Here is a 26167-nt window from a genome sequence, read left to right as displayed (position 1 = left end):
AGGTGGTGAGATGACCTTTCACTGGTCTGGGTTGCACCCCAAAATGTTAGTGGGTCTTCTGCCTACTGTGACTTACCAAAGGTCAAGGAGAGTGGGAGTGAAGGCAAAAGTGTCACCTACTTCTTGATTCTCGTTGTTGAAGAGATGGAATGGGAATGGGGAGAATTGAGGGCAAAACTTCCTTTCCATTCTGTCCAATTATGGGCTAGAAGAAATGGTCACCTGTCAAAATAAGTAGCAGGACTAATAACCATCTTTGTTAGCTTCACCAAACTTCTATCCCCTGTGCATGCAAGAGTGCTCAGGACCCTTTGCAGATGTTTCATCATAATATAAATAGCCCATAGAATTAAGCACAAAAAGACAGAAGAAATGGTACCTAGAGAAGAGGAGGAAGGAAAAGTATTGCAAATAGCGAAAATGTAGCTACAGTTCCTTTTTTAAAAACCTGTTGTAAAAGAAGTGATATATTTCTTATTGAAACTCAGCGGGGCAGAAACAAACGTTTAGAACTATTTCCACCCTTGAGTGGTCACCATGTAAGAGACAATTGCCTGTCAGCCTAAGCTTTGACTGGAAACCCTGGAAGGGTATCTAGTGATAATCATTTCTGCCCTCCAGAATGTTGTTCAAAAATTTATTCAACTGTGGCATTGACATTTCTTTGCCAGGGTAAAGAAAGTAATTGTATCTGGAGCCTAGTGAAAATAGAGTGTCATTATCTAGATACATGCGTATCTTGCTGAGTTTCAGTAAGAGCTTTATGTTTTTGCAGTTTTTAGTTATTTTCTGAAAAATAGTACTTGGTTATTGGGGTTGAGGGTTTAGTGCCACTTTAGAGTACAGCAAAAATCAACCACTATCTTTGAGGATTTTTCCTCTTTTCTTGATCCTAAACAGTAAAGAGACAGTATGTTATCTAGGTAATTACACGAAGCTGAATGGATTGCCCTAGGGTTCTGGAAAAGGTCTTTGTCTATTGCAAAGCAAGGCTGTAGTGATGAATAGAAGACAGAGGACCTGAAATAGATCAGCTAGTGGGACAACTGAAATGGCTGTGATAAAGAAAAGAATATTAGTATTAAATGAGTTGGTGGAAAACAGCATTACTATCAGACATTAGGATAGACACTTTAAAGTGAAACAGTCATCCCGTGTTTTAGTAGTCAAACTATGGATTTCCAGTGAAGAATTAGTTTTCTGAGACTGTATCTGCACAATTCATATTTTTGGCTTTATTTGAAGGGGAATAAAGCAATGTTCATGTCGATTTATCTGCTTCAAATATATTTGCCTATTCCAGAAAATTACCTGGCATGATATTTATACTGCAGCAATAATAAAAATACAGTACACTCTCTTATGCACTGGTGTTGCAACTTCACTGCTGAAACGAGAGGGCTAGAGGCCACTGTGACAGGGTCCCCAGGGTGCAACCTGGACTGTGGGACAGCTGAGTCCTCCAAACCCACCAGCCTGAGCTGTTTCATGCTATGAGCTAAGATCAAGCTACAAGGCTCTGACAGGCACTGCATTTACACAGCCATCCACAGGCAGGGACACACCTAGCTGAGTTACATGAACAATCTCCCAGCCACTCATGAGCTTCAGCCAATTCCTCCCAGCTCCAGTCCTATACCTCAGAACTGCACCATCTTACACTGGTCAGAAGCCTGACCAGTGTAAACTCATTACTTAGTTCGCCGCCACTTCATAGGAAAGTGGGACATGCACTTCAACCAAAAACAAACTGTTTTAGGTAAAATATAAAACATTTATTAAACACAGAAAGATAGATTATAAGTGATTATAAATAGCAGGCATAGAGATCAAAGTTGGTTACTTAAGAAATAGAATTTAGACTGCATTTCTATTTTTAACTTTACCATACTAAGCAAGATTTGAATCAAGAAGTTTTTCATTGTAAGATTAGATGTTACAGGCAGCTTAGAGTTCCTCAATACTCAGACTGGTCCCAGGCTGGAAGGAAGTCCAGTCTCCCTAGCTCCATGTCTTTGTCTTCCAGGTGGTGAGATGGGGATCGGGGAGAGGACAAGTGATGATGTTACTGTCTCTTTTTATACCTTCTTCCAGGTGCTAGGATCAGGCAGTTCCCATTGTTCAAGCAGTCTCCATTGTGTTACATCCCTTCTCTAAAGAGCCTCTGGGGTGGCGGATTCTTTTTGATCAACACCATCAATGCCTGTCTTTATTGCAACTGAAAGGCTGGCTGTGGGCATCTCCCAACCTCACAGCATATATTTCAGTATCACATGTAGCAATACTTTATAACTTCACATACACCGATAGCATATACAATCCAACAGGATATTCATGTTCAGCAGATCAAGACTTCTAAAATGACACTTTACAAGTTATATTTTGTACAAAACATATCATAATTATATGACAGTGGTGAATATGGGAGTTCCAGGAAGCTACTTTGAGATACAGAGTCCCACAGACATTAACAAATGCATCCATTTTGTTAGATTGAGTTTACATCATGTAGCTGTAACAGTAATGGCTAACAGAGGGGAACATTGCCCCTTTGGGGGGGGGGTCTTTTTCAGTTGCATCCTTCCCTGAGCAATCAGTATTCAGTGGAATATTGTTATTTTACAATTAAGCTTTAATTATTCCATTTTTCTGTACAATTTGTGATGGCAAAAAAATTGATACAAGAGAACTGTATATTCCAACACATGAGCAACAGTGGTGTATTTGTCCGGTGTTCTGCAGCATATCTGTACAATGTTAATGGAAGTGTAGTGAAAATAGCTGCCCAAAGCTAATTATTTGTTTTTTTTAAAACGGTCAGAAGTATAAAAAAACCCCTGCCATTTATACAGTAGCTTTCACCCAAAGATCAAAGCACTCTGCAAACTCTACCTACTGATATGCAAACTTGATCCAGGTCTGTTGGATTGAAGGCAAAGCTATTTCAGCAACATTGTACAGTAGCTTCAGGCTGAAAATGAATAATACTTTATATTTAAGCTTCTTGTGTAGGGTTTGCAGTTTTGAACAGTGGCTCAAATAATCTCTTCATATACAGTAAGATTACGTTCTGTGGAATATCCTATTGAATACTGTTCTAAGTAAGAATTAGATAAACCTGTATAAAAATATCAGTAAGTTGACGGTGATGGTTTAAAAAAAAAAAACTGAAAGAAAAATTTGGAGAACTTCCAAAATTATTGAGATATCTCCAGCTGTGTACTAGGTACATACACAGTCACCAAATCTGATAGATCTTATATTCCGAATTATTCCTGTTAGTTTAACACAGACACATAAGTTGTGGTTAAAGTTGCATTAAAAGCTTGATCAAAATTATTGTTAAATCAATTGTGACAAAATATTTTACATCATGTTGGCTTTCCCTCCCACTTAGGTTATAAAGCCATTGGCTTTATACAACCAAATTCAATAACCAAGAGTTGTATATTCACATCCTCACCAGATAATATTGTACTATTAATAAAGAAAAACACTTCACGCAGTTATTCACTAGGGCCTTCAGTGGGACTGTTCATGTGCTTAAGTATTCAGATGTCAAGTACCTTGCTGAATTGGGGCTACAACAGCCATCACATCCTCTTTCAAACTGCAGTAGCTTTTATGGCAGCTATTTTAAGGGTGTAGTGTGTGTACCAAAAGCCTAATGAAAGTCATCCAGCTATTTTGAAACATAGGTAATCCCATCAAACACAGGATTTCTTGGATGATTGGGATGTCATCTACACATTGTTGTTCATTGTAAACCTACCGAGATATTAAATAAGAATGTCTTAGTTTAACAGTATCTTTTGGTTTTTCTGACTAGAATTTACCAAAACAAAGGATAGTTACAACTTTGACTTCATAAGGTTCTTCCTCTCTTGATTCATTAAAAGGTGGAGCCTTGGAAAACTTTACATAAAATGCACGTTGTTACAAACACAGAAACCCATTTAGTTGGCATCTTTGTATTGAATAATCCAGTCAAACCACTCCACTCTTGAAATTAATCTCCATAGTCATGTCCACCAACACAATATAGAAATAATTTATTTCGGTGCCGAGGTCTTACTTTCCATCATCTATTTTCAACTGTAGCACTTTATCATATTTAATTTGAGAGGACAGAATGGCATTTTGCCAACATGTGTTCTGGGTTGTTAACTCAAAACTTACCATTTTGAATCTTGCTCAAAAGGTTCACCCGTACATTGCTGATGGCCGATAAACACTCTTGGACTGAACTGAGACTTTTATTAAAGTAGTTATATTTTAGGAGTTAGCAGATTTGAAATTCTACATAAGAACAGTCAGACTGGGTCAGACCAAAGGTCCATCTAGCCCAGTATCCTGTGTTCTGACAGTGGCCACTGCCACTGAGGGAATGAACAGAACAGGTGATCATCAAGTGATCCGTCCCCTGTCACCCATTCCCAGCTTCTGGCAAACAGAGACTAGGAATACCATACCTGCCCATCCTGGCTAATAGCCATTGATGGACCTATCGTTCATGAACTTATCTAGTTCTTTTTTAAGTCCTAAGTTCTTTTTTGAACCATATGATGATGGAAAGTAAGATTAAAAAATTCTGCAGCATGGTGTCCTGTCTTGAATTGGCTTTATACCTTTAGCTGGCCTCTAAGACTGTATCTTCAATAAACCTTTTCTGTGTTGAAAATTTGTTCTTTTTGTGTTTCTATGTACATATTCGTACTGTTCTCATCATAGTATGACACATTGTGAGTAAAAATTTTAATAATCTAGTAAATAAGAAATGCATCAATCAGCATAATAATTAAAATGTAAAAATAGACTCTGAATAAACGAGTGAAGCTAAAATTGCTTAACTGTATAAATTTAGTGTGTCCTCTTAGTTAGCAAAAAGAAGCACCAAAATTAGCGTAAGGGCTATATTTAATTGCTAATCAGCATTAAAACCATTACCAGTGAATGAGAATCAACCTTTCTTGAGGAAAATAACTGAAAAGTACAAATGCAAACCAGAATTCAAATTAGGGATTTTAATCAAGGGTTTTTGTTTGCTGATTTAAATCAATTATTTTAAGTCACTTTGATTTAAGTCAGTCATCCCTGCTCTTTGCATAGAATTTGTTCATCACCATTTCCAACATGAGTGGACATCACACTACACAGGAGGATATGACCCAGAGTTATTTGCTGTAGGTTTATATTCTTCTCCTAACTAGCTACATTTATGTACTATCAGAGAATATCAGCAAGTTGGGCAGAATTAACCCAAGTGGTCCTAGTCAAACTGCCTTTTGTGTAGGCTCTATTTATTCTTACTATCACTAGATTAAATGATTCTGTAACTATATTTGTTCAGAGCTTGCTGCAAGATACTAATTAGGTTGATCATAGGTGGGGATTCCCCAGGGATTTTTCAGGTGCTATTCCATGTCTTGTTTCCTCTTGAAAGAAAGTATTGCCAATGTAGTACCAACCTCTACCTATAGGAAGGATAAAAATACTTACTGTGTGTTTTATACAATTGCCATTCTCTGCACATCCTTCCTGGGAGAAATCAGATTTTTTTGTGTGTGTAAAATTGTGGATGAACTGCAATACAGCAAATTGTTATATCACACAAGGCTCTGTTATGTCAAGTGAACAGACATAATGTCATGAGATTTTTTCCATTCTGTATTAGGGTGCAGGGCCGGCTCCAGGCACCAGCCAACCAAGCACGTGCTTGGGGCGGCACCTTGGGGTGGGGGCGGCGCAAGGGTTTTGTTTTGTTTTGTTTTTTTGGTTCTGCCAGGCAGCGCTGGAGGGGGGGTTTTGGTTTGTTTGTTTTTGTTTTGGCTGAGCGGTGCTCAGGGTGGTGGGGGCTTGGGCAGCGCGATGCTCGGGGGGGCGAGAGTTACTGCGGGGCAGTGCTCTTTTTTTTGCTTGGGGCAGCAAAAAAGTTAGAGCCAGCCTTGTTAGGGTGTAAAGTACCAAATAACAAAGCAGTGCAACCAATTAAGGAAATGCCACAAATGAGCAGTAACCATGGAATGGGACAACTACAGTGTGTATCATACAAAGTGAAGTTTGATTTCCAAATTTCTAGTGTGCACCTGTTCATTCTAGTTGTATATTGAAGAATGTGAATTAGATTTACAGCAAAGTGGTTCCTGTTCTGTAGGGCCTGGTGTGACTCCCATTGACATCCCTGAGGGAACACGACACTTTGAAGATACTTTTCAAAAGTTGCATGCACCCTCATTTAGTGGCTTGTATTCATAGGCCTTGTCAACTTTATTCCTCTTCAGATCTCATCTTATCTCTTATCTTTGCCTTCATTTCTTTGTCCCTCCACTGCTCTGTTACAAACTATGCATTATACATCATTCTGTTATATAGTTGTTGATCTAGTATCTGGTATTGTTAGAGAATCTTTAATTGCATTAGCAAATCTAAAGCATTTTGTAATCTGGTTTTATGAAAGTTTTTTTCCCGTCTGTTAATACTGATTTTATCCAGTGCTGTAGATTCATACCAGCCTTCATATTGTGATACTGCAAATCTGCACCAAAAAAGGGATTTTAGGGGGTGGTTATTTAGAAAAATTCAGACCAGCTTAGATTCTTCTGCTATATTGCTAAAGTGACGTCAGTTTAGATGATATCACAGTCCCATCAGGTTAATGCGGAGCTCTCCTTGGAAAGTATGGATGATTGAATGGTCAGAGCTCTAGCTCTGGTCCTTGGGAGACCAGAGAACTTCTATTTGCCATTCCGCAACAGACTTGTGTGTGAATTCATGCAAATAACTTTTGTCTTTCTGCCTCTGTTCCTCATCTGTAAAATGGGGGGATAATAGCACTTCCCTATCTTACAGTGGTATGAGGATAAATACATTTAAGATTTTGAGACACTGAGATAGCACAGTAATATCGGCCATACCTGAGAGAGAGAGAGAGAGAGAGAGACACCAGCTCCTTATGGGGAGGGGGAGTGGCCCTGGATCCAACCCTTCATGGATCTCCTGGTTCCTCTTCTTTCCATCCCCTACCACCCTCAGAGCCAGGCTATTTATGCTGAAGTTACTCTGCCCCCTCCATGGACTAAGTGGTATATAGAAAAAATATGACTTTGCAAGCTCCTGCCCAGATCCATGCATTTCATCCAGCAGAAATGAAACCAGAATGAGTGTGACACTTTCCGGGGTACCCAGGGTTGAGAAGCACCTCGCTACCACCTGCTTTTAGCGTGGGGAAGCCTTGTCTGAGGCTGCCGTATGTCAGCTCTCTGACTCTCCAGGATACAAGCAATACAAATAGATCTCTTAGGTCTACACAGACTCTTCTCTCCCTCTGCAGGTTAGCAATAGGCACTGTCCAGTCCCCAGTTCCTCCAAGCATCTCCCTGGAGTGTCCAGGCCATGGTCCTTTACACACATGCATTATTTGCAGAATCACTGCTCCCAAAGGAATAGTGCACCCCGCTTACCAGTTATACCTCAATCACCACTCCTCTTTATGTGCAGCGCTTATATTGGCTTATAATGCAAACAAGCAGAAGTTGATTTGACAGAGTACAAACTCTAGTGAAAGCAAGTAGAAGTATTGTAAATGTAAAATATTCCATTATATTACATTACACGTAAAATAAAAACCTAGTGTGCATTCCAGAATCTAGATGTACTTAGCTAGTTATTGTCATGTCTTTTAGAACAAAAACTCACCTGCAGTCCTGCCAGCATAGAACAGACAGGCTTGGCTGTTAGATTCCCATTCATGAGCCATGCTGTCCTTTTTCCTCCTTGGTGGAAAGATGTAGGAGGGTACCTTGCCCACCACCCCACATGTATGCCAATAATTTATTGTCTTTACTTGTAAATAGAACTTCCCTCCTGCTCTTTTTTTATTTCCTGTAAATTTCCTCTCCAAGATTTCCCAGTCTCTTGATTAGCATTTTGGTTCAGTGTGCGAATAGATCTGTATTGTGAAGGGGACAACACACAATGCCCAGCCAGGGAGACAAGTGCCTATTACCCCTTTGCCTGGAAGGAACTGGTCTGAAGCACCTTGCCTCCTGTTTTACCTGCCTTAACTTCAAGACTTTGAGAATGTAATTTCCTATAAAGATACATAATGCCTTAAATAATATCCATACACACATTTAGAAATGATTATGATGGCCACTGGGATATTGACCCCACATGCCACCTTTTGGTGAATTATTCTGCATAACCTGACCCAGGGGATCCCTGTGCATGTTTTGGTGTCCTCTGCCAATTGGCACACATCCTGCCTGGGTCACAATTAGTTTTACAATTCGTTAGACAAGGTGGATGAGGTAATATCTTTTATTGGACCAACTTCTGTTGGTGAAAGTTAAGCTTTCGAGCTACACAGAGCTGTTCTTCAAGTGTGGAAAAGGTACTAAGAGTGTCACAGTTAAATCCAAGATTGAGCAGACCATTTAGCATAAGTAGTTAACACATATTCTAAGGGACCATTCAAGATTAATGTATCCTTTATTTAGCTGTGACACTCTTAGTGCTTTTCCCAGACCTGAAGAAGGGCTCTGTGTAAGCTTGAAAGCTTGTCTTTGTCACCAGTGGAAGTTGGTCCAATAAAAGATATTCCCTCATCCACCGTTTCTCTAATATCTGGGACTGACATGGCTACAACAACACTGCATTTTACAATTCATGTCAGAAATTAAGGAATTATTAAAAACAGGCACCAGTCTGTACCCAAACACCAGGCATCGTTTTCTGTACCTTGATCCTTCTGATTTTTGTGATCAAAACTACTTTTCCAGTAACTCTAACATGGACTGTGTTTTCTTTGTAGGTGGCAGACTGCGCTTGGGATGAATTAGTTAAGATCTATACCCCATCATGTCTGGCAGCTCCTGTGTAGAGAATCCCACTTTGCTCAGTGAAGAAAGAGAGCTGACTTGGCGGGAAGCTTTCTCTGCTCTCAAGAAACTAAACTCATACTGGATGTGTTGATTATGTGGTTTTAATCCTCAAGTCTCTTTTTAAATAGGATTTGTAGTTTTAACTGAAGATGTTATGCATTTGAAGATACATTTTCAGTGCAGCATGTGGGGACCCATATTAAGGATGGTTCAACTGTACACACAGTACTTAAGGCAGCCAAATAGTGCCTGGGTGATCAGAGGCTGGCAGGGGCAGACATTTTGCTGGGGGCAGTGCCAGCCAGGTTTGTCTTTGGGGATTTACATGGGTAAACGTCTTGACAGTGGGAGATGTGAATCAGATTTCCTAATCCTGATAAAGAATAAAGACAAATGGCAATTTATTTTGAGATACTGGCGCTATTTAAAAAAAAAGAGGAGAAGCATATTTACTGTAAAATAATGCAGCAACAGCTTGAGGCTTGTGTCACTCAGTTGATTTGATATTGATACGTTTTGCTCCAAATTCATGTCGCATTATTTTCCTGTGTAATATGATGAATGCTGTTGATAGACCGCTAATGTCACACTCTAACAAGCTGCTTCTTTTGACCTTTTTGTTCACTAGCTCATGATGGCAGAAAAGATTATTTCCATTTAATCTTTTTATTCCCCATAAGTTTTCAGATAAAAAGCTTGAGGGAGGGTCATACCAAAAGAAATTCTGTTTTAGATTATGCTCAGAGATCACAAGATAGACACATCGTGATGGGAAATCCTCAAAAGAATTAGGCATTCTTTTTTTAATGCTTATCCAAACTTCTTTGCGGGTCTCACACAGACATTGTAATAATCCTCACCTGCGTCAGACTCCTTTACCTTCAGAGGCTCCTTCACGGGGCCCAGCACTTTCAGCAGCCTCTTTGCAGGGCCCTAACTACTACTGAACTCAAATGTTGTATGCTTCCGGGTAGTGTATCCCAGAGTTGGTGAGATTTGCATTAAACCATGGCCAAATGTCTGAGGGTGCCCAGTCTGCTGGACCATTTGAAGACATGGGGTGAGGAGAGAACATTCAGAGATGAGGAACTGGATCTTATATAAGAGTTACAGGTAAAGGAGGAATGTGTCCTATTTTAGAGATACGAACCAGGGGCTACTGGACAGCCATGCACAGAGAGCTCTGCCTAGATTAGGAGGCAGGGTGAAATATTAAATTCTTTCCCATTTCTGAGATGTTTGGATTCTGCACGGCTCTTATTTTTTTTAAATCATGTGATCTGTTCCTGTGTACCAGGCCCTGTAGCTGAATTAGAAACCAAAGTTTTGATTGTGTGGTGTTATAAAATATGGCGCATTTTAAAATCATGATGCTTTTTCATTTAGGTGCTAAGAAACGAGACAACCATAAAGCTATGCTGCTTATAGCTTTTATTAGTACCATGGACCATAAAACCCACACCTATGCATTAAAATTGATTATTTTTAACCTTAACAGTCCTTTCCTTTCATCTTCCTTTTCTGCTTAATATGCAAGCAACATGTCCGAGTGGGTGGATGTCATGGAATATCTGTATATATTGTGTGTAAGTATGGAGGATATTTCTAATCAGATAAGATATACTGTTATAGTACATCCGTTTGAAAGCTAAACATGGAAAAGCCAGTATGAGGGTACAAACAATCTCAGCCTTTCATCTGAGTCATCATTAGCAGGATGAAAACACGCTTTCAATATGTAACCGGTTCATCCAACAAATTGATTAAACTTTCACCTTAGCTACCTCCTTTCCGCCTTGTGCACTGTCTAACTTTCATTTAAGAGCTGCTGAGTCAAGATTTTACTCTCTTGAAAAAATGAGTGAACCCAAAAGCACAATGTGGCTTTTAGCCTTACCTTATAATCTCCAACTGGGAAGAATGTGCTGTTACAAACATTTTTGCAGTGCAGTGAAAAATGTTTCTTTGTCAGTAGTTGTAGCTTTCAGGGTATGCTTGCTACACATGTTCATTTTAAGAAAAGAAATTGCTTTTAAGGATGACAGCGCTATCTTCTATTTCTTCACTGGTTATATTCAAAATAGACCTTTAAGTACAAACATCTTGAACATTTAATCCATTCTTTCCATTTTTAAGGACAGTTTTTAATTGTTAGTGCACAGGCTTTTTCTTGAATCAGGCAATATTGTCAATTTAAAAATAAAAGTATTTATTGTTCTAGGATGCTTAAATTAATGGTACACTGTGGTAAAAGGTAAGTTTTTAGTATTCTTGGAAAGACTATTATACTTATTTTACCAATAACATCCTAGCAGTAGTGATCAGAAAGGCACATAGAGTAAAAGTGCGCTTAGGGAGACCTTGTAATACTCATAATGAGTAGTGTCTTTTGGGTGAATGGTAGAGAGCATATTTTCCTCGCCATTGTTGGAGACCCTCTTATCTTCTATGTCACTTTTTCTAATTGTATGTGTGATGGGTTCCCCCCGGGGTGCCACCTGGAACCGGGGTACCACTGAGTCCCCTGACCTACCAGCCTGGGTTCCCTCTCTCACTGTATTGCTGTGCAAGCTGCGGCACCCTCCAGCCTGCACTTTCACCAGCATTCATACAGGTAGGGACACACTAGCCGCAGATACACACAAGCTCTCTTAACCACCAGCTTCCGAGCCTGGGACCATCCTGCCCTGGTCAAATCGGGCCAGTATATGGGTTTAAGACCTGGTCTGCCTCTCCCTCAATGTGAAGAGAACTATACAGACTTCTGGTAACCAAGCAAAGATTTTCCCCAAGCACTCCAGTCAAAGCTCGCTGGTTTAGATTAAAATAAAAACAAGTTTAGTAACTACAAGAGAGAGATTTTAAGTGATAGCAAACAGATCAAAGCAGATTACTTAACAAAAAAACAAAAACCACACTGAGCTTAATATACTAAATAGATTGGCTAGGAATTAGCAGATTATCACCTTGAGCAATGATACAAGCAGGTTGCAGATCCTTAAGGGGATATTGCTTTATGGCTTGGAATCCCCAGTTGTTTCATATACAGGTGGGGGAACCCTTTGTTTCAAAACTTGACCAGACCGGTTTGTGGAAAAATGCTGACATCCCAAAATGGAGTCCAGAATCATGTGGCCTGGTCACATGTCCTTGGAGTGTTCTGGCAGCCATTAGTTACAGGCTGGCCAAAACACCTAGGAGAAGGTTAAGCTGTTCCACAGTCCATTGTCTTTGCTAATGGGCCCATTTGAAATACAGCTCCCTAGTCAATATTCATAACTTCAGATTCGAAAATGATACATGCATACAAATAGGATAATCAGGTTCAGCAAATCATAATTTTTCCAATGATATCCAACATGACTCATCTTGCATAATATGCATCATAATTATGCCATAATCATATCACTATGAAGAATATGGGGTGCAGTGTCACAGTATGTGACTTTGTTTTGATAAAGTAGTGCTATTTAAATCTGTTCTGCTGTGCAATCATTTGCCAAGAGTGCAAGTGTCCTCACTGTTCACTACTATAGGCTAGCCTTCAGTTCTGGTGTTCCCCTACATGTTCCCTCCACAGTGAGGGAATATGATAAAATGAGGTTTCCTTCTGTGGTAGCAAGGAGGTTCTTGAATTCTACCACTCTTAAGGCTAATTTTCAGCTTTACAATTTTTTCAAGGAACAGTTTCTACCATTTTCATTGTGGAAATAACACTCACATTGCTATGTCCACACACACACTGCACTCATTTATGTGTGGTACCAAAACTTTTGGGGGCATATCCCATGACTCTTAATACTGCAGTAACCTGAGCCACACTGATTTTTTTCCCAATGAGTTGTGTGTGTTCCGCTGGGCTTATGGGTGCAATTATGGGGAAGCATTGAAGGACTAATGGCACTCTAATGACACTAGCCGGTGTCCACATTGCACAGCGGTCATGTTAGCTGACAAGTTGTGCTCTCCTGAGCTGTAACTGGCCAGGCACCTTGTGTTAAAAACAACACTGCACTCGGTATTTTGTGTGTGGATGCAGGTAGAGTTAGGGGCAACACCTGAGTTATAACTTCAAGTTAACTCTTCAGTGAAGACAAGCCCTGAGAGGCAGCACATGCTATTGTGGACTAAACATGGGACTCGGAGTTCCTGTGTTCTGGGGCCTTGAGCAAGCCACTCTACCCCCCTGACTTGCACTTTGTTTGTCTGAGGCACCAAACATACTCATCTGATATTGATGCCCCTGGCTGAGCCATTTGTTACACACACCAGCAATTTAGGTACATTAAATCCTGGGTTACTCCCGTATGCCCTTGAAGTGGCTGTGGCAAAAGTGCTTTTTTCAGCTGCACCTGGTGAGAAGAGTGGGACCAATGCAGACTTTTGCCACCTCAAGATCAGATTGCTGCAGTGTGCTCTACATGGGTTTACGTCATGAGACCATTGGAAACATTGTTGCAATATGCCATGGCCTTCTTATTTAGTGGACTGTTCATGCCAAGAGCACATAAACCAGGGCTCTGGGATCTGCAGTGGCTTCTAGTAAGTAACATGCTGGATTTCATTCAGAAAATCTATATATAGATCCTTACCCATCTTGGCCTGTTTAACTTTGTGAGTTTGTGCCTCTCTTTATACTGGGCTGCTGACATTGAGCAGTGAAGGCATTTGACTGGAGCACCTTTGCTATAACAGGAAAGGAGCTGCTGCTGACAGGACATTTTGGCTGAAAGCTCTTAGGTTTTGATTCTTGCTCTTCCCTAGTCCTGGTCCATGAGAGCCTGAACCTTCTAAGTACACTGCAAAACCATCTTTTCCCAGAGGATTTTGGGAGAGAAGAGAGACAGACATCCACTTGGCAACAAATATTGATATTAAAGGGGTAAGAATGGCAGAGAACCATTTGGGGTACAGGACAAACCAAAGTTGAAAATGTACAGAGCAACAGCATACAGACAAAGGAGGAAAGAGGCCAAGGTGGAAGATAAAAGATGGGAGAGAGCAGTGGGAGAAAGGAGATGAGGTAAAATTGGAAGAGAATTTGAAAAACGGTAGACATGAGAAAATGGTGTTGGAGTGGACAGGAGGGGTGAGACAGGGAAAGAGAAGTATAAGAAGATGGAGGAAGGAAATAATCTAGAAAAGATTCAATGCTGAGTTCATTTGGTGAAAACCTGGTCCCATTGAAGTCAATGGGAGTTTTGTGCTGGATGTGGCCAGGATTTCACCCACTGAACTAGCAGAGTCAAGTAAGGGGTAAGGGCAAAGATGAAAATAGATAAAAATAGGATAGAAGGAGAGGCAAATTAGAAGAGACAAATCAACATAGGTGGGGCAGCCAAAGAATATAAAACACTGAGATAGATCAGAAACTGAGCCAATATCAGAATATTCGCTTGGTTGGTGGAGCTGGCGGAAGCAAAGCTGCCAGGAATGAAGACCACTTGACTTGCATTCAACTTGGAGCTTCCAGAAATTTATGTTGTAAAATATAAACCATGTGAAAGCGGTTATAATTTATTTTTTGCTCATTATGTTCACACATACCTGTGAATATCTTTACATTTTATTTCAAGGGGAAAAGTTACCTATTTTCCCCTCCTGCAGTCTCTCCATAGTTGGGTTTTGATGATCCTGTTTGTTTCCTCTTTTCTTTATTCTGACTAGTTACCTGTTTTAATTCTGAAATATTAATCTGAAAACTACACTCAGACCTTAGTAGCTTCCTGGCTTCATACTCTCTATGAATTTTGCCCTGCACTTGGTCCACTTTATGCAGCTATGATTTGTATGTAACACTCTAGTGAATCGCCCTTCAGGGGCTGGTCTAATAGAGGATAAAGAATCTGCAACAGCTGTCAGCAGTTACTCTTGGTTCAGTGATAAAGCCATGTGCTTTGGTGCTGAAGGTCTATAGTTCTATCCCTGCTAAGTGCAGGTCATATGTGATGTGGGTTTGGGGGGATACCTGCAGACGAACAAATTGAAGTTTGGCGGTTACTATTGTCTTTCTATATCTTCCATTAAAAACCTTTGGTATCACTAGTTTTGCTATCACCTCTATTGACAATCTCTAAATATTGAGCTGGATTTTTAATTATTATTTATGTTGGGACACAAGTATAAACTCATACTGAAATTTAAAAAAGATGGGTTTGGAAATTTCTCTAGTTAATGGCAAAGTCCTTGAGTCTCTGAAGTAAGAGATACTGATTTTTCTGCAGAAATTTCACATTCATGTAGAAGTGGGTTGGGTTGGGTTGGGTTGGGTTTTTTTAATGCTAGTGAAATAAATCTTACTTAATAAATTGTTTTAACACATTGTGGGCTCCAGTGTGTTAGGCACTGTAAAAGCCTATAAGGTTTACCCCTGGCCCCTAAAAGATAAGACTAGTGAGCCCTTCATACGGATTTTGTTTTTAAATCCACATTTGAGTTGATTGCATAGGATGAAACTCGCAACTGCAGGGGGTTGAGCCTTCTGTGCTGTTGGTCTATAGCAATGGAAACCACTTCCTCAAGATACTTGAATGACCATGGATCCTACCCCCTTCCGAACAAAATGTAAGAGTTGTACTAGTTTTCCTACAGTGACTTCCCTGAAATTAATAAACAGAACCATACAATGCTTCACAGGAATAGGGGGAGAGAGAGTAGACTTGATGTGGTGGTTTGGTTTTTTTTGTATGATTGCACACACAATGTATGATGACAGTTATATTTAAAATGTCTGGATGGAGGGGTGTATGTTCTTGTTTAGAAAATATTAAATTGTAAAGAGTTCTATCTCTTTAAGTAAAAGTAACGCACTTCCGTTATGACCGACTTCCTTTCAGGCAAGTTTGCTTGAAAATAAGTTTTAAATCTCAATTGGAAGAACTATTGAACCCATGACAGCAATTATGTAAAAGTTACCTTTTGAAGTGAGAACCTATTTTGTTTTTTCCCCAAGCAGGACATCACTGCTAGCATTGGACATTGCAAACCCAATAACCGTGAAGCATTAACAGGTGTTGACAAATGATCAGTCATCAGTCTCCTCCATGCACATTGAAGTGTTTAAATTGCATGAGTTTAAGGGTGGCTACAATATTTCCCAGCTTCTGTTAAGTGCTATGGCAAGTCTTTTGAACAGGCCTGCACAACTCATAAAGCAGCGAGGGCCACATTACTCCAAAGAAAACAGCTGAGGGCCGAAACCCCCCGGCCCCGCAGAAACACACACCTCCAGCACCTCCGAGCCCCAGGGAAACATCCTGCCCCAGCACCGCCCAACCCTGCAAAAACAAACCCTCCTTCCCCAGTGCCGCCCCACCAAAACAGCTGTGGGCCAAAAAGGAAGGTTGGGGGTGGGGAGATGATACTTTATTTTAAATCAACCAGGGGCTCCCAGCTGAAGAGGTGCCTGGGAGCCCTCAGGGGCAAATTAAAGGGCCTGGGGCTCCGGCAGCCAGGGGAACCGGAGCTTTGCGGGGCTGGGGCAGGGATTTAAAGGGCCCAGAGCTCCTGCTGCTGAGGGGAGCCGAAGCCCTTTAAATCCCAGCCCCAGCCCGGCCGCTGGAGACGGGGTGAGATTCAAAGGGCTCTGGGTTGCCTGCAGCCACAGGGGAGCCCAGAGCCCTTTAAATCCCAGCCGCAGCCGGGATTCAAAGGGCTCTGTGCTGCCTGCAGAGCGCCGTGTGTGTGTGGGATTTAGGAATCCCCGCATGGGCCACACACTGAGCACATGTTGTGCAGGCCTGCTTTAGAAGGTGTTCCTTGTGCGCACACAACCTCTGTCGAAAGCAATAAGAATTCAAGATCAGGCCCACGCTATACAACAAATAAATGAGCCATTGCAATGAAATTGAAGATGAGCTTACAGCCCTGAGTTCACCATTCCCTATTTGTCCAAATTCTGTCATTTCTCATACACTTTTTGTAAACAAAAAGGAAATTTAAACTCATTAATGTGTTTAAAATACAAAAATAAAAGTCTATTTACCATACACCACTAGCAAGAATATATTCTTACTGTTAGTGAATGAGACCTGGGCATCTATAGTTTTCAAAGGCTGAAAATTATAAAGTTCCACCACTTTTCCTGACCCCACTGATTATTGAAAAAGTGGGTGTTGGATAGGGTAAAAGGTTAGACCTTTCCACAGATTCAAGGGGATCTATTTCTACCTCAATTAACATTTAAAACCTTATGGAAAATCTTGACTACCTCTGATCATTCAAGAGAAAGGATGGGCTAATTTACTCCTACCAGACTTTTCTTCAAATTATAAAGCTTCGCTTTGGATAATTTGTGTAACCATCAATGTTCCCAATAAATATCTCTGAGATTGCCCTCTTTTTGAAGTGAAGCTATTTACCATTGTCTAGTGAAAATGATGTATAGTAGTATATTCCGTATCCATCCAAGAGAACTGATGGTAGCTAAAGGATTAAATCCCTATCCAATGAATGTCACTTGCTGGATTATCTTCATGATTTCAAGGAGATAGGATTCAACAGCATGTAAATTATCTATACTAGTGGGGACTCCATGTGGCAACCCTTTATTGACCATTTTTGAACCATAAATCTTACCAAGAGACATGTAATTAACAAAGAATGGGAAGCTGGAAATTAGGGGAGGAACTGTAGCTTGAGGCAGGTTTCAGAGTAACAGCAGTGTTAGTCTGTATCCGCAAAAAAACCAGGAGTATTTGTGGCACCTTAGAGACAAATTTATTTGAGCATAAGCTTTTGTGGGCTACAGCCCACTTCATCCGATGCATAGAATGGAACATATAGTAAGGATATATGTGTGTGTGTATAACTCCCACCCTTTCATGTTCTCTGTATGTGTATATATATCTTCTTACTATATGTCCCATTCTATGCATCCAATGAAGTGGGCTGTACCCCAACAAAGCTTAGGCTCAAATAAATGTGTTAGTCTCTAAGGTGCCACAAGTACTCCTGGTCTTTTTGTAGCTTGAGAGGTATGACTATCTGATGTGCTCACTCTTCCTAGAGAATGTAAAATTGAGAGTCAAGAGGAGAGAGGGATCATCAACAGAGAGAGGGTAATGCGTTTGATACCATGTCCACTAAAGATGATTTCAGTGGGCTCTGGAGCAGAACCATTATGCTGTGAACTTTTTCCTTGGGCTCCACTGGACAGTTTAAGGGCAGGCGTTCACTGCCCACTGCTGTAGTCTGTTTTCGTTCAAGATCCTAGCTGGTGAACCTGTGTTGATGCCCCGAATTCTAAAAACTCGTGCAAACCAGCTTCCAGCCCATACACTGCAGCACGGCCAGCCAGCTTTTGGTGGGCTTGAATTAATTGTTTGGCTGATGGTGTCATAAAAACCATCTGATTTAGTTCTGAAATGTTTGGAGACCATAGGCAGTCATAACTAGATTGTCAGTGTGATAATGCAATAGCGGATTAGATTTGACATCATCTGAGAAAATTCCTGATCGATTGTAACCAGCTGCTGAGTTTTAACCCTCCGCGGATTAAAATGCACTGTTGGAAACGTCCTTGTACTAAATCTTTAATATTTTAAAGTTACAGAAACTAAAGTTACTGCCGGATCTGCGTCTTCCTGCTGATAGGGTGCGCATATTCTGCGCGTCTTTTCTTAACGTTTTGTTTGATTTAAAAGATCCGACTGTTAGGTTAGCCTGTGGCGTGTTTCTTCAGAAAATACTGCTTTATGCAATTTTGAAAAGCACTCAGCTACCTTTACAAGACAAATTAATAAGATTTGCTTGGATCTGGTTAATTTTAGAAGACCTCTGTGCTTTTAAAAGGGGGGGGGGGAACAAACGAAAACCCCTGCCTTCCACTTGCTTGGCTTTTACAGAGGGTTGGTAGCCCATTTCTCCTGCACGTCCATAACTCCTGGTTACAGGTGTTTTGACTATAAAGTTAATGAGGCAACCAAGCTGCAACATGGTGCCGGGGTGGGGTGTTATGTCCGCACAGGGTAGCGGTTCCCTAACAGCTCGGGGAGATAACCCCCACCACGTGCAGTTGCTCTTTCCAGCTTCCAGTGTCTGCTCGGGCACTTTGCTCTGAAGCCTCCGGACAGGACTTTCCCCTCCAGTCCAGCAGAGAAGCAGGGCATCTCTCTGATCCATGTCGAACCGCCGCAATTCAAGGCGAGCTAACAAAAAGCCCGAGGTGGCGTTTCATAATGTTTTATTAGGTACTTAAAACTTTGTGTCAACAGCACTCGCTTCCTCGGAAAACGCTTGGATTGCCAGTGGGTTACCCCCTCCTGGCTGTATGCCGGTTACACGGGAATATAAACTGGAGGCGCTTGAGTCGAGGCAGAGACGAGATTGGCATTTCCTTCGGAGCCCCCCTCCATCGCCCGCCCCCACACCCTTTTCCGTGTCACTTACTGAGTAGGGAGGGGAGACTGTGGGTGTAAATTAATTCCACGCGGACCCTCCTGTGGGTCGCGCTTTGGGGGGCAAAGGGTGTTTGTGGGTGAAGAAATTGGGCGATTTCGTTGTTCGCCCAGATCCCACTCCGCCGTTTAAAGGGAGGAGAGGTGAGAGCCTCACTCGCTTGCCCTGTGCAGATGGGACAGTGCAAGGAGGAGGGGCAGGCGCTGGTGCACCCCCTGGCCGAGCGCTAGCCCCTTCCCTTTCAAAGCGTTGCCTTCAAAACCAGCCCAGCCCACCCGGCCAGCAGCGACTCACCCCGGGGCCATGGAAGCGGTCAGGAAGGAAAATCGGCAAACGCAAGAAAAGGATCCCGCTGTAATTAAAGTAACGGGAAGCGCAGGCGGGCGCCCAGCCCCGCACGCGTCAGCGGGAACTCGGGCTCCTCCGGACTAGGGGTTTCCAAGGGCTGCGGAGAGATCCTCCATGGGATCCCCCCCGCCCCCAGATCAGCCCCTCCCCCGCCCTCCCGTCCCTTTGCTGCGAGCGAGCGAGCGGCGCTGCGCTCAGTGTCACTTGCCCGGACGGGGACCCACAGAGCGGAGCTGCTGCTGCTGCTGCTGCTCCGGCGGCGGGAAAGCCGGCGGCTCCCAGGCCCTACGGGGATCGCAGCTCCTCCCGCCGGCAGGCGCAGCGGGGCAGAGCGGGCTGCCATGCGGCTGTGCCAGGGCCGCGCGCTGGGCATCGGGGTGGCGGTGGCCCACGGGCTCTTCTCGGGCTCGCTGAACATCCTGCTCAAGTTCCTCCTCAGCCGCTACCACTTCGCCTTCCTGACGCTGCTGCAGTGCCTGAGCAGCGCGGTGGCCGCCCTCAGCCTGGCGCTGCTGCGGCGCCTGGGGCTGGTGGCCCTGCCCCCCTTCGGGCTCAGCCTGGCGCGCCCCTTCGCGGCCGTGGCCGTGCTCTCCACGCTGCAGTCCAGCCTCACCCTGTGGGCGCTGCGCGGGCTCAGCCTGCCCATGTACGTGGTGTTCAAGCGCTGCCTGCCGCTGGCCACGCTGCTGCTGGGCGTCCTGGTGCTCAGGAACGGCGGCCCCTCGGCCGGGGTGCTGGGCGCCGTGCTCATCACCACCTGCGGGGCCGCGCTGGCAGGTGAGCCCGCCCCGCCCTCCTCTGCCGGCCCCATCGCCCCGCCATCATCCCCCATCGCCCCGTGTCCCCACCAGCCCCTCGCCCGCACGGCCGGCCCCATCGCCCCGCCATCATCCCCCATCGCCCCGTGTCCTCACCTTCCCTCCTGCCCCCCCAGCTGATCCCCGCGTCACCTCCCATCCCCATCGCCCGGCCATCATCCCCCATCGCCCCGTGTCCCCACCTTCCCTCCTGCCCCCCCAGCTGATCCCCGCCTCACCTCCTATCCCCATCGCCCCGCCATCATCCCCCATCGCCCCGTGTCCCCACCTTCCCTCCCGCCCCGCCAGCTGATCCCCGCGTCACCTCCCATCCCCATCGCCCGGCCATCATCCCCCATCGCCCCGTGTCCCCACCTTCCCTCCTGCCCCCCCAGCTGATCCCCGCCTCACCTCCTATCCCCATCGCCCCGCCATCATCCCCCATCGCCCCGTGTCCTCACCTTCCCTCCCGCCCCGCCAGCTGATCCCCGCCTCACCTCCCATCCCCATCGCCCGGCCATCATCCCCCATCGCCCGTGTCCTCACCTTCCCTCCCGCCCCGCCAGCTGATCCCCGCCTCACCTCCCATCCCCATCGCCCCGCCATCATCCCCCATCGCCTCCCATCCCCATCGCCCCGTGTCCCCACCTTCCCTCCTGCCCCCCCAGCTGATCCCCGCCTCACCTCCCATCCCCATCGCCCCGCCATCATCCCCCATCGCCCCGTGTCCCCACCTTCCCTCCCGCCCCGCCAGCTGATCCCCGCCTCACCTCCCATCCCCATCGCCCCGCCATCATCCCCCATCGCCTCCCATCCCCATCGCCCCGTGTCCCCACCAGCCCCTCGCCCGCACTGCCGGCCCCATCGCCCCGCCATCATCTCCCATCGCCTCTTGTCCCCACCTTCCCTCCCGCCCCGCCAACCCCTCGCCCGCACTGCCGGCCCCATCGCCCCTCCATCATCCCCCATCCCCATCGCCCCGTGTCCCCACCTTCCCTCCCGCCCCCCCAGCCCATCGCCCGCACTGCCGGCCCCATCGCCCCGCCATCATCCCCCATCGCCCCGTGTCCCCACCTTCCCTCCCGCCCCTCACCTCCCATCCCCATCGCCCCCTCACCACATCCCCATTGCCCCCTCCTCTCCCATCCTCACCCCATCATCTTCCCTCCTATCTCCCGCCTCTCAGCCCATCGCCCATCCACACCCAAATCTCCCCCCACCACCTTCCCTCCCGCCCCGTCACCAGCGCTGCTCTCCCCTCCCCCGCGCCCCAAGCCCTCACACCTCTCCCTCCCCCACCAACCCTTCACCCCATTGCCGTTACCTCTTCTGCCATTCGGCCAGCCCCTCACCCCCGCCCTTACCCCCCAGCATCTTCCCTCCCATCCCTGTTCCAACCCTCCACCTCATCTTCCTCTTGCAGCCCCTCCTCCCCCAGCACACTCCTGTCATCCTCCCCCCTCCCTGCCACTCCTTAGCCCCTCTGTTCCCTTCCACCCCTCCGCTCGCTCTGTCTGCGCAGATCTGTCATCCCTGCTTCCCCCTTTCCTCCCGCTCCCCTCTGAGCTTGGAATAGGTCAGCACGCGGGACTGTTATTCTGGGGGGCAAGAGGTTACATTGTTCCCAACCCTCTGTGGCATGGGAGCAGCGATCCCGTTGTGCAGGGCACGTCTGGTGAACGGGGGTGGTTTCCAGCTCTGGGGCTACACGGCCCAGCGAGGAGTGGCCCGGTTATACTGGTGGGCTACACAGAAATAGGAGTTGAGAAGGCGATCACCCTTGTCCCTTCTCCCACGCACGAGTTCTGCGCCCTTGGGAGCTGCCTGGCTTCTCCTTGAGGGGCTGGGGTAGATCGGAGGCTGCAGCAGGGAAGCCGGGGATCTGGAAAGGAGGCGGGAGCTGGAAGCTGCAACCGGGCATCAAGAGGGAAAGCCAAACTCTGCCCTCGGATCCTCACGCTTTACTCCCATTGACAGCAACGGTGACATCCATGTGTGGGTTCGGAAGGCAGAATCTGGCTCTGCTAGGGACTTGGCAACACACGGATTTATGAACTATCCATGGAACCGGAATGAAAAACATACGGTTCATTTTGCACTGAAACCAAACCCTGGGCTCCTTCTCTGGACGCCAGCAGCTTCCTGCTTTACTGGGGGGAGGTAGGAAGAGCAAGATCAGGAGACTGAACATTGAAAGCTAAATGGCACATCCCGCTGGTACTGAGCTCTGGGGATAGTTTGAGGCAGAGGCAGCAATACAAAAATATTTTCCTGCTATGATTATATATCAACTGAATGTTTCCTTTCTCTTCCTTCTCTCTTTCCTTCTTTCCTTCCTTACTCCCCCCCCCTCCCCCAAAAAAAAGAGTGGATGCAAACTAATTTTGGCTCTGAGATAAAACTATCTGGCTGGGTCTGATCTGGAGAATAATATTTTAAAGTTATGACTTTGAAATAAGGGAGAGTGAGATTTTGTATGGGATGGTGACTTTTCATCTATCTATTGGTCAGAAGATAGTGTAATTTAGGATAGTAATCAGAAATCATCAGTAACATTCATTTAAACAGATATTGTCTCTCTGTTTGGTCTTAAATAATGTCACAAATAAGAAGGTGGTTCCCACTCCTCATCTCTTTCTCTCTCTCTTGTAAATGCATTGTTCTTTCTGTCTCTTCTGGCAGGAGCTGGTGACCTGACTGGTGACCCCGTAGGGTATGTGACAGGAGCGCTGGCTGTGCTGGTACATGCTGCATATTTGGTGCTCATTCAAAAGACAAGTGCAGATAATGACTATGGACCCCTGACAGCCCAATATGCCATTGCTGTTTCAGCTACTCCTTTTCTCATTATCTGCTCCTTTGCCAGCATGGATTCCATCAATGTCTGGTCTTTCCCAGGCTGGAAGGACCCTGTCATGACATGCATCTTTATTGCTTGCATCTTCTTTGGCTGTGCCATGAACTTTACCACCCTTCACTGCACCTACATTAACTCAGCTGTGACCACCAGCTTTGTTGGGGTGGTGAAGAGCATAGCAACCATCACAGTGGGGATGGTGGCATTCAATGATGTGGCGCCCACAAAGTTGTTTATAGCAGGTGTAGTGGTCAATACCTTGGGCTCTGTCATTTACTGTGTGGTCAAATACATTGAGACCAGACGGCAGAGCAACTATGAAGACCTGGAGAAAGAAGCTAGAGAGGAAGAGGAGAAGGGACATGCTGGAGGCCAACCACCATTTGTAATGAAGGAGAAGTCCAAGGAGAAAGGGACTGAAGAGACAGCTGTAAAGGAATCAGCAACTGGGGACAGTCAGTGTGTAGAGGACCAGGACAGCACTGAGGAGATTGTCCAAAAAGAAGCTAGCACTGAAGAAGTTAACAAGAGCTCATTAAAAGAGGCCTACCTTGGGGTATGGAGGTTGGTTAGGGGGACTAATTATAGAAAGAAAGATTATTTAATAGAAAACGAGGAGTTACCAACTCCCTGAAAAGCAGAATTTTAAAAATATTTTATTGGTTGAAGACACATCTACTCGGTTCCTTGTGTAGGGAGGGAGACACAAGATACATTTTAAGCACCTTTATACGGTTATACTTTATACCAGTGGTCTCCAAACTTTTTTGATCATGTACCCCTATTAGTAAAAAATTTTTGAGCACACACCCCCTGCCACACTGCAGGGCTGACTCTACCATTTTTTCCACCCCAAGCAAAAAAAAAAAAAAAAAAAAAAGGGTGCTCAGGCTTCCACCCGCATTGCTGAAGCGGCACTGCTCCGGCGGTGCTCCTCCTGCTGCGCATCTCGAAGGATCCTCTTGCGCACCCCCTGGGTTGTGCACACCCCACTTTGGAGACCACTGCGTTATACTGTTGTAACAGTATAACAGTATCCATGCAAAGAGCTGTACCACACTAATTTTATTAGTATAAAATCACAACCCTAACCGAAACAGTTAATTTAGTACACAATCTATGTGTAGAGCAGGCCTTAAAGTTGGTTTACACTAAATGTAATTCCATTGTCTTCAGTGGAGTTACTCCTGATTTATAAAAGAGTGAGATCAGAATCAGACCCGAACTGTTGAGAAGCTCTGATCAGCAAAATAAGGATCTCATCCTACAAATGTTTACTACTTTGCAATCACTCCTCATTAAAGTTGTGTTTTGTATTAGACCCATGGAGCATCCTTCAGTGAAGCCATTGGAATTACTTAAGACCAGTAGTAAATATTTTCAGAATCAGGTTCTAGAGCAGTTTGTTCGTTTTAGATTATGTCCATATGTGTGTGTATGTGTGTATAAATACAGATCAGTATGCAATAACATTTTTTAATGTAGCATCCAGAAATATAACTTTTAAAATATATTTTTTGAAAAGATGGTGTTCAGGGCTAAAGATGTTTATGACAGAGCCTAAAATAGCTGAGCTGTTGAAGAAGTGGCACACAGAGCTGTATGCTGCACTCAATGTACAACTGCACTGAAGTAATGAGAGTCATTTACTGTGATCTGAAATATCATGTTTACCTTCTGTTCAACCTTCTTCATGTATTTTTAAATAAATTCTCTATTTATTGTTTATAAAGTACATTAATTTAAAAAAATGCATTCTAGAATAATGAAGTCGGCTTTTCTTACTGGTAGCGGGATCATTAAAATAATCAATTTCTTTTTTATCCATGCAGGCCACTGAACACCACATTAATTGCCAATCTGTTCTCACTGTGTTCAGTATTTTGTGTCTATGGGTGAGGGTCAAATACTGACTGCATCACAGCCTTAGATTTCCTGACATAGAACACTGTTACCTGTTTAGCACATTGGAAAACATGCTGTAGAAAGCTAATCTCATGCAATCATATTATAACACCTTTTCCCCATGCCTGGTGGAAATGTAATGGTTTGCTGCTTATTGTTCAAGTACGAAAGTAGAAACATATGGGAATTCTAACAGAATTTAACTGTTAAAAGCTGCTGTTACAATTTTGTACATTTGCATATTCAATAAAATGTGGTTATACCGTAGCTTGTATATAACTAATCTTGAGTGTTTAAGAATTCCCTACATTAAAAATGGGGATTTGGTAAATAAAACTGAGTTTTCCAATGAAGGAGACTGTTGCGAAATAAAATAAAAATATTGCCTCATGCTGAGGCATGTTAATTGCATTAACGAAAGACTTCAATTAATCTGGAGAATGACAAGTGGAAATAAAATGCACTGCTTTACAGAAGCCTCCTGGTTTTCTTATTGCAGCTGTTCCAGGGTGCTCGTTTTTAGTTCACTTTCATAATTCCTGCACCTGTATCACTTCTAAATTCCTTCAACGTGTTACACCGCCGCTGTCAGCATTGTCAGACATCACTGGTACAAGAATTAGGGGTATGCAGAGGAATACAAGAATTCCCAAGTGGCTGCTAAGCTGTGCAGCTTTAAGCATCTTTTGCACTAGCCAGTGATTTCCCTGACCAAATTTCTAGGTTGATTTGGTAGCAAAACTGTCAATCTGCTATCAATTTAGAATTAAAGATTGACAAAACAATATCCTATTTGTCATTAATATAATAGCCCTGAATATTATTTTCATTTTAAAATGTTTAATAAATATTATTTCTTACTCATGACATCGCTGTGAGGTGAATTAACTATTATTTCCACCCTTTAACATTAGGCCAAGGTAACAAATGGTTTAGTGTAGTAAAGATGTGAATATCAGACTTGTGCAGAACACTTGGTG

At 44.1% G+C, this 26167-nt stretch overlaps 2 protein-coding genes across 3 annotated transcripts in view; both read left to right on the top strand.

The window, feature by feature from the left end:
• The window catches only part of PEX7 (peroxisomal biogenesis factor 7), a 78015-nt gene extending 67345 nt beyond the window's left edge, over positions 1-10670 (top strand). For both annotated transcript variants that reach the window (XM_050949839.1, XM_050949838.1), the window contains one exon: positions 8813-10670. In XM_050949839.1, the coding sequence (XP_050805796.1) occupies positions 8813-8881 (69 nt within the window). In that variant the 3' untranslated portion in view covers positions 8882-10670. The remainder of the gene's footprint in view (positions 1-8812) is intronic.
• Positions 10671-19969: 9299 nt separating this feature from the next.
• SLC35D3 (solute carrier family 35 member D3) lies at positions 19970-25632 on the top strand. Its single transcript, XM_050951608.1, has 2 exons — positions 19970-20405; positions 23108-25632. Exons 1-2 carry the CDS (start codon positions 19970-19972, stop codon positions 23914-23916), a joined length of 1245 nt encoding a protein of 414 aa, XP_050807565.1. The 3' UTR covers positions 23917-25632.
• Positions 25633-26167: the final 535 nt, after the last annotated feature.

Source organism: Gopherus flavomarginatus, chromosome 4, assembly GCF_025201925.1.
Source record: "Gopherus flavomarginatus isolate rGopFla2 chromosome 4, rGopFla2.mat.asm, whole genome shotgun sequence".
Classification (NCBI taxonomy): domain Eukaryota; kingdom Metazoa; phylum Chordata; order Testudines; family Testudinidae; genus Gopherus; species Gopherus flavomarginatus.
The sequence above is the reverse complement of the archived record's forward strand: the minus strand, read 5'-3'. Positions and strand labels throughout refer to the sequence as shown.